The sequence below is a fragment of the Carassius gibelio genome, chromosome B7 (assembly GCF_023724105.1).
Source record: "Carassius gibelio isolate Cgi1373 ecotype wild population from Czech Republic chromosome B7, carGib1.2-hapl.c, whole genome shotgun sequence".
In the NCBI taxonomy this organism is placed as follows: Eukaryota; Metazoa; Chordata; class Actinopteri; order Cypriniformes; family Cyprinidae; genus Carassius; species Carassius gibelio.
In genome coordinates, this window is record NC_068402.1 from 36,906,753 (window position 1) to 36,920,445 (window position 13,693).

A 13,693-nucleotide genomic window follows, 5' to 3' on the forward strand; every position below is an offset into this window, starting at 1 on the left:
TTCAGCAAGGTTACCTTTGAAGCCGAAATGTCTGCTTTCTGCACCAGCGAATCAAAACAAAATAGCCATTAGCCAGCTTACATGAAAAACTTTAGCCTCATGCTCAAAGCTTCACACACTTCAGCAAAGCACATATACAGAAATTGTGAAAGAGAGCAATTAAGTGTCAGGTTTTATCCTGAAATACTTACGGAGTCTGGGAGACGGCAGAGACTCATCAACTTCTCCTTTGAATCCTAATGTTATATAACAAAACAACAAGATTTTTTATGTTTTATCAGATAATTGGACAATGTTTTCCTTATGATCCCCTTATGACCCATTTTGAAACATTTAGCAATGACCTACCCTAACAGAAACTATTCATTTTCTTCAACTATTCTTCTAATGAAACTGTAAGCAGAATTTGAATTCCTCACTATTCATACATTTGAGTCACATGACGTTTTCCACTGATCTGCCGTATTTATGACCATCGGTGGGACATACAGTAAGTAATGCCAATGAATACAAAAAAACCTTGAACATACTGTAGATGCCAAGTCAAAGTGTTCACCATTGGATTTGATCCATATCAGGTAATTTTTACACATTTCAAGTAAAAAAAAAAAAAATTAAAATGATCTTAATTAAACAGATGAATTAGACAATAAATATGTAGCAAAATAGTAATTAAATTGATTTATTTGTCTTTTTAATAGACTACAATTCTGGACGTCTTTGTGAAAGCTGTACATTATGGGTCAAGAGTCTGGAATAATCAGGTTTTTTTATGTTGTTTAAGCCTCTTCTGCTCACCATAGCTCAAAAACATGATCAAAAACATTATTCATACATTATTATGATCGTTCAGAAATCATTCTAATATGATTATTTGCTTAGTTATTATTAATCATTATTTGGACTTATTTAATATTATTTGATATTAATAGTGGTTTTCAACACTGTTGTTAATCACAAATGTTTCTTAAACAGCAAATCGTTATATTTTCATGATTTCTGAAGATCATGTGACACTGAAGACTGGAGGAATGATGCTGAAAATACAGCTGCACATCACAGAAATAAATTACATTTTATCATATATTCACATAGAAAACTCTTCTTTTAACTTGCAGTATTTCACACTGTTTTCACTGTAAAAACAAATTTATCTTGGTGAGCTTAATCAAAAACATAAAAAAACGTAATTAATTCAGACTATTTGACCATTAGCGTTGTTGCTATCACGACTTTTTTTACGACTATTACGAAGATTTTATGATGATCCATTTCAGACCTACTTTTGACGACAACAGAAGCAAAAGCAGAAGTCTCGCCCTTGCTGTTCATGGCTGACACACGATACTGTGCGGTATCATCAAAGTCACACCTGGAATTACAGACAGACATGTTACACACACGATCATTGCATGTCACTCTGTCTGTTTTAGAGGATGAAGTCCATGTGCGCTCACTTGTCAATCTCCAGGGAGTGGACGCTGTAGCTGCTCTCCACTTTGTACTTCCCTGGCTTGGCCATCGGGTCAATGCTGACATTGTTCTTGTACCTAGGAGAGAAGAACGAATTGAAATACTTTGGGATAATGTAGAGCATCAGAGCTTTTTGACTGAAAAGGCAGAGTTTATCCTCCACAGAATCTCAAACCGAATACAAATATTACAAATAAATGGAGATGATAACGGTATCGCTTTTAAAAAATTGCACTTTGAAACATACCTTTATCATGTAAATGAACAGCCAAAACACATTAAAATATTTCAATATTTTTTTAGTTAAAAGCGGTGTTGTGTATACATCTCCTGAATGGACGCAGTTTTGATTTCAAAATCATTTTGTTACTTGAAATTAAATAAAGTTAAACTGAAATAAAAAAAAAACCTCAAATATATATTATTTTAACTTTTTCATTTAGTTACATTTTATGTAATAAAATAACTTAAATTTTAAAAATATTCATTTTAATTCACTGCATGAACCAATGGCCGTGAAAATGCTTCAGTCATCAGAGATAAAGGAGTTTTCCCATATCGTCTTAGCAGACAAGTGAAGTATCTAAAGGGAACTGTAATACTGTCTCAATCATACTAAAATAATACTTTTTATCACACTATAAGCTTGACTAAATTCAACCATCATTAGTAGTATACAGTACATTTCTAAGCATGTGTGTTTGTGAAAGTATGTGCATGTATGTTTGTCTAGACGTGCATGTGTGTTTGTGTAAGTATGTGCATGTGTGTTTGTGTAGACATGTGCATGTGTGTTTGTGTAAGTATGTGCATGTATGTTTGTCTAGACGTGCATGTGTGTTTGTGTAAGTATATGCATGTGTGTTTGTGTAAGTATGTGCATGTGTGTTTGTGTAAGTATGTGCATGTGTGTTTGTGTAAGTATGTGCATGTGTGTTTGTGTAAGTATGTGCATGTGTGTTTGTGTAAGTATGTGCATGTGTGTTTGTGTAAGTATGTGCATGTGTGTTTGTGTAAGTATGTGCATGTGTGTTTGTGTAATTATGTGCATGTGTGTTTGTGTAGACATGTGCATGTGTGTTTGTGTAAGTATGTGCATGTGTGTTTGTGTAAGTATGTGTATGTGTGTTTGTGTAATTATGTGCATGTGTGTTTGTGTAATTATGTGCATGTGTGTTTGTGTAAGTATGTGTATGTGTGTTTGTGTAATTATGTGCATGTGTGTTTGTGTAATTATGTGCATGTGTGTTTGTGTAATTATGTGCATGTGTGTTTGTGTAAGTATGTGCATGTGTGTTTGTGTAGACATGTGCATGTGTGTTTGTGTAGACATGTGCATGTGTGTTTGTGTAGACATGTGTATGTGTGTTTGTGTAATTATGTGCATGTGTGTTTGTGTAGACATGTGCATGTGTGTTTGTGTAGACATGTGCATGTGTGTTTGTGTAGACATGTGCATGTGTGTTTGTGTAATTATGTGCATGTGTGTTTGTGTAGACATGTGCATGTGTGTTTGTGTAATTATGTGCATGTGTGTTTGTGTAAGTATGTGCATGTGTGTTTGTGTAAGTATGTGCATGTGTGTTTGTGTGTGTGAACTCACCACACAACGCGTGGTTCAGGCCATCCTGAGATGGTACAGTGCAGCCGCACACACTGTTTTTCCCAAACAGTGTGGGATCGTGGCTTGATCACAAACTCGGGTGTGTGCATTAGGCTGTCCTCGTTCAGACGCTTATGGTACTCTTCGTTCTCATGGATCTGAGGACATGCAACCATTCATATAGTTTTTAGAACGTGACAACACTCTTTTGTGATAAATGCATAATGAACATGCAGGGACAAAACTATTATGCATTTATGACCAAACGCATTACTAAGTCAAGATGCAAACTGCCTCAGAAGATTTTGACTAATCCCTTGATTTGTAAAAAATTAAAAATAAATAACAAAACAGTATACAGTAATTCACTTACAATGGAAATCTAAAAGGCAAGGCATTGCAATGGAATGAATATTAAAAAACACTGTTTTAAAAATAATCAAACATCGTACGTTACTAATTTTGCTCATGCAAGGTAAAAAATTTAACTCCTGTCATAAATATACCTTGTGCAAAAGAAGTGCACTGTATCATTACTTTTAAAAAGAGCATTTATCATGGAAATAACATACTTGAAAAGATTAAACTTAAGTGTGAACTAAATGTAATGTTTTTGCACACTAAATTGCAATCAAATTGTAATGTATTATAGGTTGAATTTATATTAAATGCAGTTAGCTGAACTTCAGAGTGTTTATAACGCACTTTAATAGGACTTAAGTGTACATTTTATATGAAATTTGATTTATAAGTAACTACTATTGTCTTTAAAAATATGGCTACAGTACTTAAGAATGTACTGACAAGCATTTATGGTAAACTAAAATATTAATTCATTCAAACTAAAATATTAATTTCAATTGAAACTTCTGTATTTAAATACATGTGTAAATATACATTTTTATTTTACATTTTACATTTGCAATTTAGAACATTTAAATATATTAACTTTAAATGTAATATTAAATAATACACTACAGTTAAAATAATCATTTTAATCAAGTACTTTACATGTGCTTTAGTTAACACATTAAAATAATTGACTTTTGTTAGTCAGCATATCAAAATAAGTGTACTTAATTTTGTAAACATTTAATTTATATCATTAATAAGTGCAAGTGATGATAGTGTCTTTTTAAGTCACTTAGTTGAACTTTATTTCAATAATACTGTATTATGTGCAGTTACAGTTTTTTATAAACTTATAAAAATATGTATACTTATATATTTTTCTATACACTTAAGTGCACTTTATTTTGACAAAGTATGTTATGGTAACTTACCAAAAGATGATTATTTACAAAGAAAAAATGCACCCAGAGCAGTTACAGTAATGCATGGTAAACATAATGTTATTCTTACATTTGCATCTTCTATTTATAACAGATTCACAAAATATTTGTACAAAATGTGTTAAGCATTTATAATGTGTCCATTGAGACTCATTTGGACCAAGCGCCTCCTTACAAGTCATTGGTTTTATTTGTCCAGTCGTGTCAGTGTAAATATAATCTCCTTGAGGATTCCCTCAGCGATGATCAGCACATCACTTGTCGACAACAGTAGTTTCATAGTCGCCTTAACACACACCACAGATTAACACACCAGACAACCACATAAAACATTACAACCCTTGAAATCTGGCACCATGGTGGCACGGTTTGTTGGCCCCAGGATCAGAACTAAATAAAGTTTGTGTCGTGATACTTTCTTGCTCTTTTTCTATCTAAAAATAGGAAACGTACTGTATGCATGAGTTTAATAGTGTTCCTCAAAGCCTACAATCAAAGCAAACTCTTCTGTTGCACAATTAGTTCAAACAATAAAATTCCAATCTTCAAACAGTAAATTACTTGAAACAATGAAACTCATTTGTTAACTGAGTGTGTAATTTAACCTTTGTGTTTAGTAACATGGGCCAGTAACCCTTTATTTTATAAGGTATCCTTGTTGAACATGTTACTGTACATGTAATTACTATTGTAATAACAATAAATAATGCAATAACCCTAAAACAAACCCTAACCATAATCTTAGCACTAACCATACAGTGAGTAAATGTAGTTAATTAATATTACTCAGTACTTAAATGTATAATTTCACTGTTACAAGGACAACTTAAAATAAAGTGTTACCCATGGGCCATTTCAGTTTGCAAATGTATGAGTTTGTTTTTAATAAAAGCTTAAATCATAAAATGCTGCTGCGCTACTAAAAATAATCTACAATTTCTGAATAAAATGAGTGTCTGTTTACATCTAAATGGGATGTTTTTGATGGCTTTGTTATCCATCAGATGTACAATTTGAGTTACCATTGGAGTCAATTGAGTTATATGATGAAGCTTAATACACAGGGTTAGGATATTGTTCAAATAGTGATTCTTTTCTACTCTTGTGAAAAAGAAGTGCACTTAATTGTAAAATTGTATTTGCAGATTATATAATATTAATGAAATTAAACACTTAAGTGAATTAAGAGATACTTTCATGACTCTTTTCAGTACTCTTTTAAAACGTGACAAATAATTTAAAAAAATGTTTACTTCTGAAGTATATTTTAAATCATTGTTTGAATCTTTTGTTATGCTTTAAAGAAGTGCACTTATTTTGATGCGCTGACTAATGTACTAAAGCACATGTCAACTACTTGATTACAATTTTAACTGTAGTGTGTTATTTGATATTACATTTAAACTTAAAATCTTTAAAAAATAATATATTGCAACTTTATAATTACAATTGTGTGAATGCAAATATATTTAAATACGACATACAAGTTTCAACAGAAATTATATTAAAGAATAATTTAGTTACCGTAAATGCTTGTTAATAAAAGACGTACTTAAGTCCTATGTAAATGGGTCAAAAACATTCTAGCATTCAACTATTTCTATTAAATATGCTCTTAAAATCAAATCAAAATCAATGAAAAAAAAAATTACATTTAATTGCAAATAAAAAACAGCTAATTGTAGGAAAGTATTTAATTCACTTCGCACTTAATTATATTCTTTCATAGTATATCATTTACATAGTAAGTACTCTTTTTAAAAGTATGTGCTTCTTTTTCACAAGTGTAATAAAGCGAGCACTCAGAGCCGTATTGCAGCTCAGTTCAACAATTTGTAGTTGTTATAATGTCAATTTAAGATGGAAGTGTTACTTGACAAAGAGCCATTCGTTAATAACTGTTATGAAAAGGAATGTATATTTAATCTCGAACCACAAGAGCAGTAGTGAGTTGTGTGTTTAAGAACAGGACTAGGATCTCCACTGACCCTCTTGCTAAGCGAGATGCGCTCTGCCGACTCCCTCATGACGGTTCTGTGGGACTTGTGTTCGATGCGCTCCGACTCCACGCCGCTAGCGAAGAGGTCACGACGTGCCAGATACCCGGCGCTCTCTTTAGCGCGAGCTTCCTCAGTGTCTGACAGGCCGCTTTGAAACTCATGACTGAGGGGGGAATTATGTAGCATCACATTCACACGTCTCTCGAATTAAACAAAGCAGAGCAGCACAATACAGCATATATTTCGTCACATTATATATACACACAAGGTTTCTGAAAAAATAAAAACAGGAAGCCAGGTCACATTTATTTTCTTTAAGAGAACTTTTAACACCTTGCTATGGCATCCTTGCATCCAGCCTTAAAGGGAGGGTTTACCAGAAATTAAAGTTCTGACATTTACTCATCCTCAAACCACAAAAGGAGATATTTTGAAAAAGATTTGTAACCAAACACTTGTATTTTGTCCCGGTATGGAAAAATTACTCTGGAAGTCATTGGCTTGGTCACCAACATTCTTAAGAATATCTTCTTTTGTGTTGAGCAGAGAAAAGAAACACATACAGATTTAGAACAACTTGGGGGTGAGCCAATTTTGACAGAATTGTCATTTTGGGGTGAACTATTGCTTTATTGCAGCATATTTTCTTACCAAAAGCCATTCTGGCTGTATATTACTCCTGAGTGAGCTCAAAGTTTCTTCATAGATTAAAATGGTGGTCAAAGTTAAATTATAGTTCCCATCAAAGGCTTTCCCTTGTGAAAAAGAAGTATGCTTAATTGTAAATGTGCACTTCTAGTGTACTTCAGATCTTAAAAGTATTTAAAAAAAAAGAGATACGTTGCAGATAATATAAAAGGGCACTTTTATCTTCAGTTTTAGTTAAGTATTTTCCATCATGTTTTAATAAACTTTTGTTGTTTTTTAAAATACACTTATTTCAATGTGTTGACTAACATACTAAATCACATGTAAGAATTTATATTATTAACATACTTAAGTAGACTTTTAATAAGTGCATTTTGTAATAATGTCAAATTATAAGTTTTACTTTTAAGGGCATTTTTTTATTATTTTCTTGTACTTTAAAGAAGTACACTTATTTTGATGTGTTGAACATACTAAAGCACATTTAAAGTACTTGATTATAATTTTAAGAGTAGTTTGTTGTTAGATATTACATTTAAAATGAATATATTGTATTCACATTGCATATTTATCATTACAAATGTGTAATTACACATTAAAATCTATATGACATACAAGTTTAAATTGAAATGACATTAAAGTGTATTATAGTTCAGCATAAATAGCCTTTAATCATATTCTAATGAAGGCATTCTAATTAAATATTAAAAAGTACTTAAATCCTGCACTTAAGTGGGTCAAGTTAATTGCATTTAATATAAATGTAACATATAAGACATTTTCATTTAGTTGCAATTATTATGAAATTAAGTGTCCAAAAAATTACATTCAGTTCACACTTAAGTATATGCTTTTAAAGACTATTATTTTAAAAGTAACCTAAAGTGTACTTCTTTTTAACAAGGGTTAAAGAACAATGCTAAATCATTTCTTCAATGGGATATGGCCATGAAGTCCTATAGTATGCGCTGTCTTTTTTTAAACTACGCTATAAATAGCATATTATTGAAGTGCTTGGTAATACCAAACACATGCTGACAATAGAAATCATGACGTACGGAGCAGCTGCATGTGTTTGTTCCAACACTGAAACAAATCCCAGACTGTTTTTTTACCTGCCCCTGAAGATGGGCACCACATAACCGATGATCTGGTTCTCCTTGTCCATGGCCAGATAGGTTGGTTTGGCTCTCTGAGGGCTCAGCCCACCCTCACCTAGAGCCGTGTATGTGGCAGCTCTGATGCTGCAATGGTGCAGAAATTGCAACATACACACGTTTGTGAGTATCCAGCACTACTTTCACATGCTATTATGAGTTTTGGAAGGGGTGTGGAGTTGTGAAGAAAGGATGTTAGGATGAAAAACCTCTTAGATTGATTGAGGTTAAGGAAGTGAGTGGGAAGGAGGTTAATCACCTCAGTGATCCTGAATTACAAGAAACCACCAATATATGCTTCATCAGTGATCAAAAGTATGAAGTAGTAGAATCTACACCCTCCAATCTACACTAGTATTATACACTTAAGTCTATGAACTTTCAAATTGCCTGTCTTTCAATTGTGGGATGCTTTTAGTGGTCTAATCTCCAAGAAACATCTGAAGAACTCTTCTACTTTTCTACACCCACAAACAGCATCTGCTGCCCATTTTACTTCAATAATGTGAAATATTCCAAGATACAGTTACAGGATATACAACAAGTGCACTTAATTGTATTGGAAGTGCTCTTGTAGTGTCCCTCAAATCTTAAAAGCATATATATTTTTAACTGTGCTTGCAGATGATGTAAAATCTATAAAGAAATTGACTTAAAGAGAGACACTTTTATGAGTTTGTTCACTGATACACTGTAAAAAATAAGTGTAATTTTAACTGTAAAATTTTGTAAAAACGCTACGGAAAAAAAACTGATAACAGGTTAACAGTAAGTTCCCGTACTATATACAGGGGAAAACTGTAAAAGATCTAACAAAGCATTTAATGTAAATTTACAGTAAAATTCTGTTAATTATACAGCTTTTAGAAGTAAAAAAAGAACAAATCAATGTATAATTTACAGTCTAAAACTGTAAACTGATATTCCCAGAATTCCCTGCGTGACACTCCACGTTTGAAAGTATTTTGTTTAAATAATCATGTTTTTAAATAGTTCTTGTTATCAGTTATGTACATTTGAGCTTTATGTTACATCTTCTGTTGCTTAATGAAAGTTTTTTGCATTATTTAAGTATCACGTGTGTTACCATGATGGTGTTTTGTGTTTCCATAAATGTGCACCTTCTATATGTTAATATATACTTCTGCTTGTGGTGAAGCTACTTGTGATGAGCTTTGATACTTCATGTGGCTTTCTCTTATACAGTACCATCTTTATTATTATGGTGGTTGTCAGTATTTTCAAGGTACAAAACAGATTTAATTTTGTGTGTTGTTGAATTCACTGGTTTATATTCACATTTTCTTGTTTGTAAATTACAGCTTTATATTGTAAAATTAACAGTTTTTGACGTAAATGTGTTTACAGTTTTCTGTATTTTTACAAAATTATTCTGGCAACCACAGCTGCCAAAAAGTTTTTGTAAAAACAACAAGAAATTTTTTACAGTGTATGTTTAAGTACACTCTGTGCAAAAAAAGTGCACTTTGTAATAATACCAAATTAAAAGTTGTACATTATTCACATTTTTGTTTTTATTAACCTTGTGTGCTTTAAAGAAGTACACTTTTGATGTGTTGACTAAAATACTAAAGCACACTTAAAGTTCTTGATTATCATTTTAACTGTAGTGTGTTATATTACTTGTAAGATTAATATATTTTAAATGTACAAAATTGCAACTTCATCATTATAATGTGTGATTACAAATAGATTTAACTACACAACATTCAAGTTTCAATAGAAATAGTGGTACTTTAATCATATTTCAAAGACAATAGAAGTTAAACATAAAGAAACATATAATGGTCAAAAAGTACTCTAAAGTTCAGCTAATTGCATTTAATATTCATTAATTGCATTAGAATTTTAACTATAACAAATTTTCATTTGATTGCGATTAACATGCATTTATGTCTCCAAAAAGCATTGCATTTACATTCACATGTAAGTATTTTATTTGAAATTAAATAGAAAGGAAGAGGTACTGGTAAATACATTTTATGGAAATTTCCATTAACCCTAAAATGTAATGCAATGAAGTAAATAATAAAAAAATGTAAAATATGCCTGTGAAAAATAAAAAAAATAAAATTTCCTTCATATTAATACAGTACATTGTTCCCTATATGTGTGTGTGTGTGTGTGTATACAATTTCCAAAGGAAGTGCTGTTTTTACAAGTATGTCAGAGTGTAGTTGTTGTTTTTTCCAAGATATTTAACATGATATTCAATGTGAAAATAAATTCAGGGCAGTACTTAATTTTATTTGTTAAAAAGTCTCAATACGACAAGTATAGGCCTAATATTAAATTAATTGAATTTGTTGTGTTTTAATATTCCTCATTTGTAAGTTTGATAGAATCTTTGATTGAAGCTAAAAGAAAGTTCTAAGCTTAATGTCCGACCTGTGTGCATTCTTTTCTGAGTAACAGCAAACACAAATAAGTGCTCATGAATGAAAAAGCCCATCCATCGTAACACACAAAGCAATGGCTGGCGTTCACTAGCAGAGGTCGCAATCACTCGCTCCAGTCAGCACACCTGCTGCTCATTTGTACATGTAACTTTTGAGTATCTAAACATTGGGTTATCCTCAGCTGTCTGTCAAGTCTTGTTTTCCATAATACTGTAAATCTGAGCCTCGTTTCCCTGCTTCATTTGTTTTGCTCTTTAGATTATACTGCTCAGATTTACATAGTGTGTTTACACCACAATTCTTCTGCTTTTAATCTGTCATTACACTCATGCCTTCAGACTACCTATACCCTTCATATACCCTTGACATATCACTGTTTTCCTCATGCCTCTCATGAGTGTGTGTATAAATAGACATTCAAGAGTTCGGGATAGAGACGGTGGGGGCCTTTAGGACAGATAAAGTGATCTAAAACTAAGACTGGGATTGGACAAAAACTGTATTCATCTAGCATGGAAAAACTTTCAGTTTGCCACACCTAGCAAAGACATTTGGGAGCACATATATCATTGGATAATGTTATTTATGGGGCCGAAACAGAAACCTAAGAGCCAACCTGCCATCCTGCTTAAATCCTGTACAGTATCAGCTCATAAAAGAGGGATCTGTTCAGGCTAAAAACAAATGCATGCGTCCTCTTTTTCCCTGGACATGTCCTGGCTGGGCTTTCTAAAATGCCTGGGATTTAGCTTTGTTTTACTTGCCGATGGAAATGACTGGAGAGTAGTTTGACCAACAGCATGCATGCATTCTACAATGACTGTAGAGAGGATCAGTAGAAATACAAAGACAAAGCTAGGACATTTTAGGCAAAAAAGAGGACGTTTTGTCCCCTGGATATGAAACAGTATGGATATTCGATTGCAAAACTGTAGTAAAAGAAGATAGTGGACATCTATGCAACTCTGTAAAGAAGACAGTTTGCATCAGGGGAACTATTATTGTTTATCCTTTGTATAGAAGTAACTTAAGTTTTTTGATACGAGAAAGTGAAAACTGTGAAACCGTGAAAATGAAATCATGCATTGGCAGCCTGTAGGTGCCTTGTGTCTGCTTGTAGATAAAAAAAAGTAAACCTCTGCATATGAGTATCTGTTATTAAGGATTTTATTGTGCTAATAAATACACTTTTAGTATTAGGTCTCTCAGAAAAGTAAATGCATAATGCATGTGACACACATAACAACATCTACTTCTGTAGCCCCTATAAATACACCATGACGTCAAGAACACCAAATGAAGGGGCAAGTTATGTTATGAATGCTATTTATATTACGACATGAAACCAAGTGATGAAGAAACCAATAAAATCATGACTGAGCATTGGAAGATTTCAGTTTGTGCAAGCTGTTGTAAGATTCTTGAGGCTGCAGTTACATTGGTCCCTTAACAAGACACACAAGATAAGCTTACGCTCTGACATTCAGAGTGACCCAGTAAGCAACAGCCGAGACAAAAACGAGCCACCAGTCACGTGACCAGAGCGAGGAAATCAAACAAAACACAGGCACAAATCCAAACCAGAGAAAGGCCTAAAAGAATACACAGCACGTTTTGAATCTATTAACAAAATTAAGTCTTAGAGCCTGTAAATGTGTGACTGTCCGTCGCTTAAACTAGCAGAACCAACTCCAATGACCCTATTCTGTAAAAAACACCAATGTACCAAAAGTAAAGCCAATACCCACACACCATAAAGTGAACGTGACCTGTCAACCAAAGAAATTATAAGTGTCAGCAATAAGCACACTGCATGCAGAAAACAGCTATAAACGGCATGTTTTAAGGATGTTTTAGGTTGAGTGGGAGATATGGATTAGACAAAGCAAGAGAGGCGACAGTAGTGAGCCGTTTTTGTGTTGTGGTGAAGGATACAGTAAGTGTTTTATAAGGAAGAGCTGGCTGCTGGAATGGGTTCAGGTTATGGGACTGGGAAGGATCTACTGTTGATGTGACAGATCTCTCCATGCTCTCTTACCCCTTGCTGCTTTTGCTGCTATGTGAAGAGTAAGTGCTAGAGCTCTGCTGGTACTGACTGATAGCAGACTGCGTCTCTCGGCTACGGTAGCCGCGGTCATAATGTCGGTGGTGTTTCTGGTAGAATGGGATCGATCCAGACATTGTGTCCTCTTGAGCTCAGATACTGTCTTCAGTTCTCAAGCTCTTTTAGTCAGAAGATTCAAAGCTTTCGATCAACACATTACATATGAGTATTACACCCAGTGATTTGTAAGTAATAATTTCACAGGCAAGACTCAAACTGGTCTGAAAATATCTGGTGCATGTCCTGTTTAATAGCAATTTGCACTGTTGCTTTAAAGCACTGAAACTTTGAATTTCATTGTTATTTCTTTTCTTTTTTTTGACAGCAGTAAAATCTGCCTGATATCTTAAACAGTACATTTAGAAATAGATACAAAGTTTAGACTTAACTAATTTAAAGAATAACGAATTTTAAACAGCTTTTTCATGCATTATGAGTATATATAATATTTATATATGCTCTTAGTTCTCATGCTATTTAATGTCAGGAATTTATATGTTGCAGTTTTACACAATTCATTAATTATATTAATTTCCATTGGCCAAAGCTGTGGTTGATGTTTGCATGTTTTGCTGTTTTATATTTTTTAAATATCCTTGCTAAATATAGGCTACCTTATTCTAAATGCATGCAACTTCAGATTTTATTTAATATTTCCAGTATCAAGTGTCAAAATGCATAATTTCCCCATTACCAGCCCATGCAATGCGACAACATACCCCACAAATAGTTCAATTTTCTTTTTTCTTTTTGTGACAACCAACCTCAGTCTTCCCTACAGATTTGGTATCAATTATGATTCATAAATCCCCTGTTTCATCTGACAAACTTCGTGCAGCGGATCATCTCACCTTGTCAAAAGAGAGGAGCGCGTCAGGAGCCCAAGCAAGAGCCAGATCCGAGCAGAGACGCACACTGAACGAGCCGCTGTGAACGAGCTGCTCTCCACACAACTAAAATAATATTGGCGATGGCAGGAATGTCCAAGCGACTCTC

The 13,693-nt window shown here is 33.3% G+C and overlaps 1 protein-coding gene across 9 annotated transcripts in view; it reads right to left on the bottom strand.

Moving 5' to 3' along the window:
- Positions 1 to 13,693, bottom strand: part of myom1b (myomesin 1b) — a 42,811-nt gene extending 29,118 nt beyond the window's left edge. For 4 of the 9 annotated variants that reach the window (XM_052561291.1, XM_052561293.1, XM_052561289.1 and 1 more), the window contains exons 1-9: positions 13,549 to 13,693; positions 12,632 to 12,816; positions 8,132 to 8,260; positions 6,357 to 6,531; positions 3,077 to 3,234; positions 1,458 to 1,550; positions 1,284 to 1,372; positions 192 to 236; positions 15 to 38 (exon numbers count right to left, since the gene is read on the bottom strand). In XM_052561291.1, the coding sequence (XP_052417251.1) occupies positions 15 to 38; positions 192 to 236; positions 1,284 to 1,372; positions 1,458 to 1,550; positions 3,077 to 3,234; positions 6,357 to 6,531; positions 8,132 to 8,260; positions 12,632 to 12,774 (856 nt within the window). In that variant the 5' untranslated portion in view covers positions 12,775 to 12,816; positions 13,549 to 13,693. Of the gene's footprint in view, positions 1 to 14; positions 39 to 191; positions 237 to 1,283; positions 1,373 to 1,457; positions 1,551 to 3,076; positions 3,235 to 6,356; positions 6,532 to 8,131; positions 8,261 to 12,631; positions 12,839 to 13,548 lie in introns of all 9 variants that reach the window. The other 5 variants (XM_052561290.1, XM_052561294.1, XM_052561292.1 and 2 more) reach the window with 5 other exon arrangements.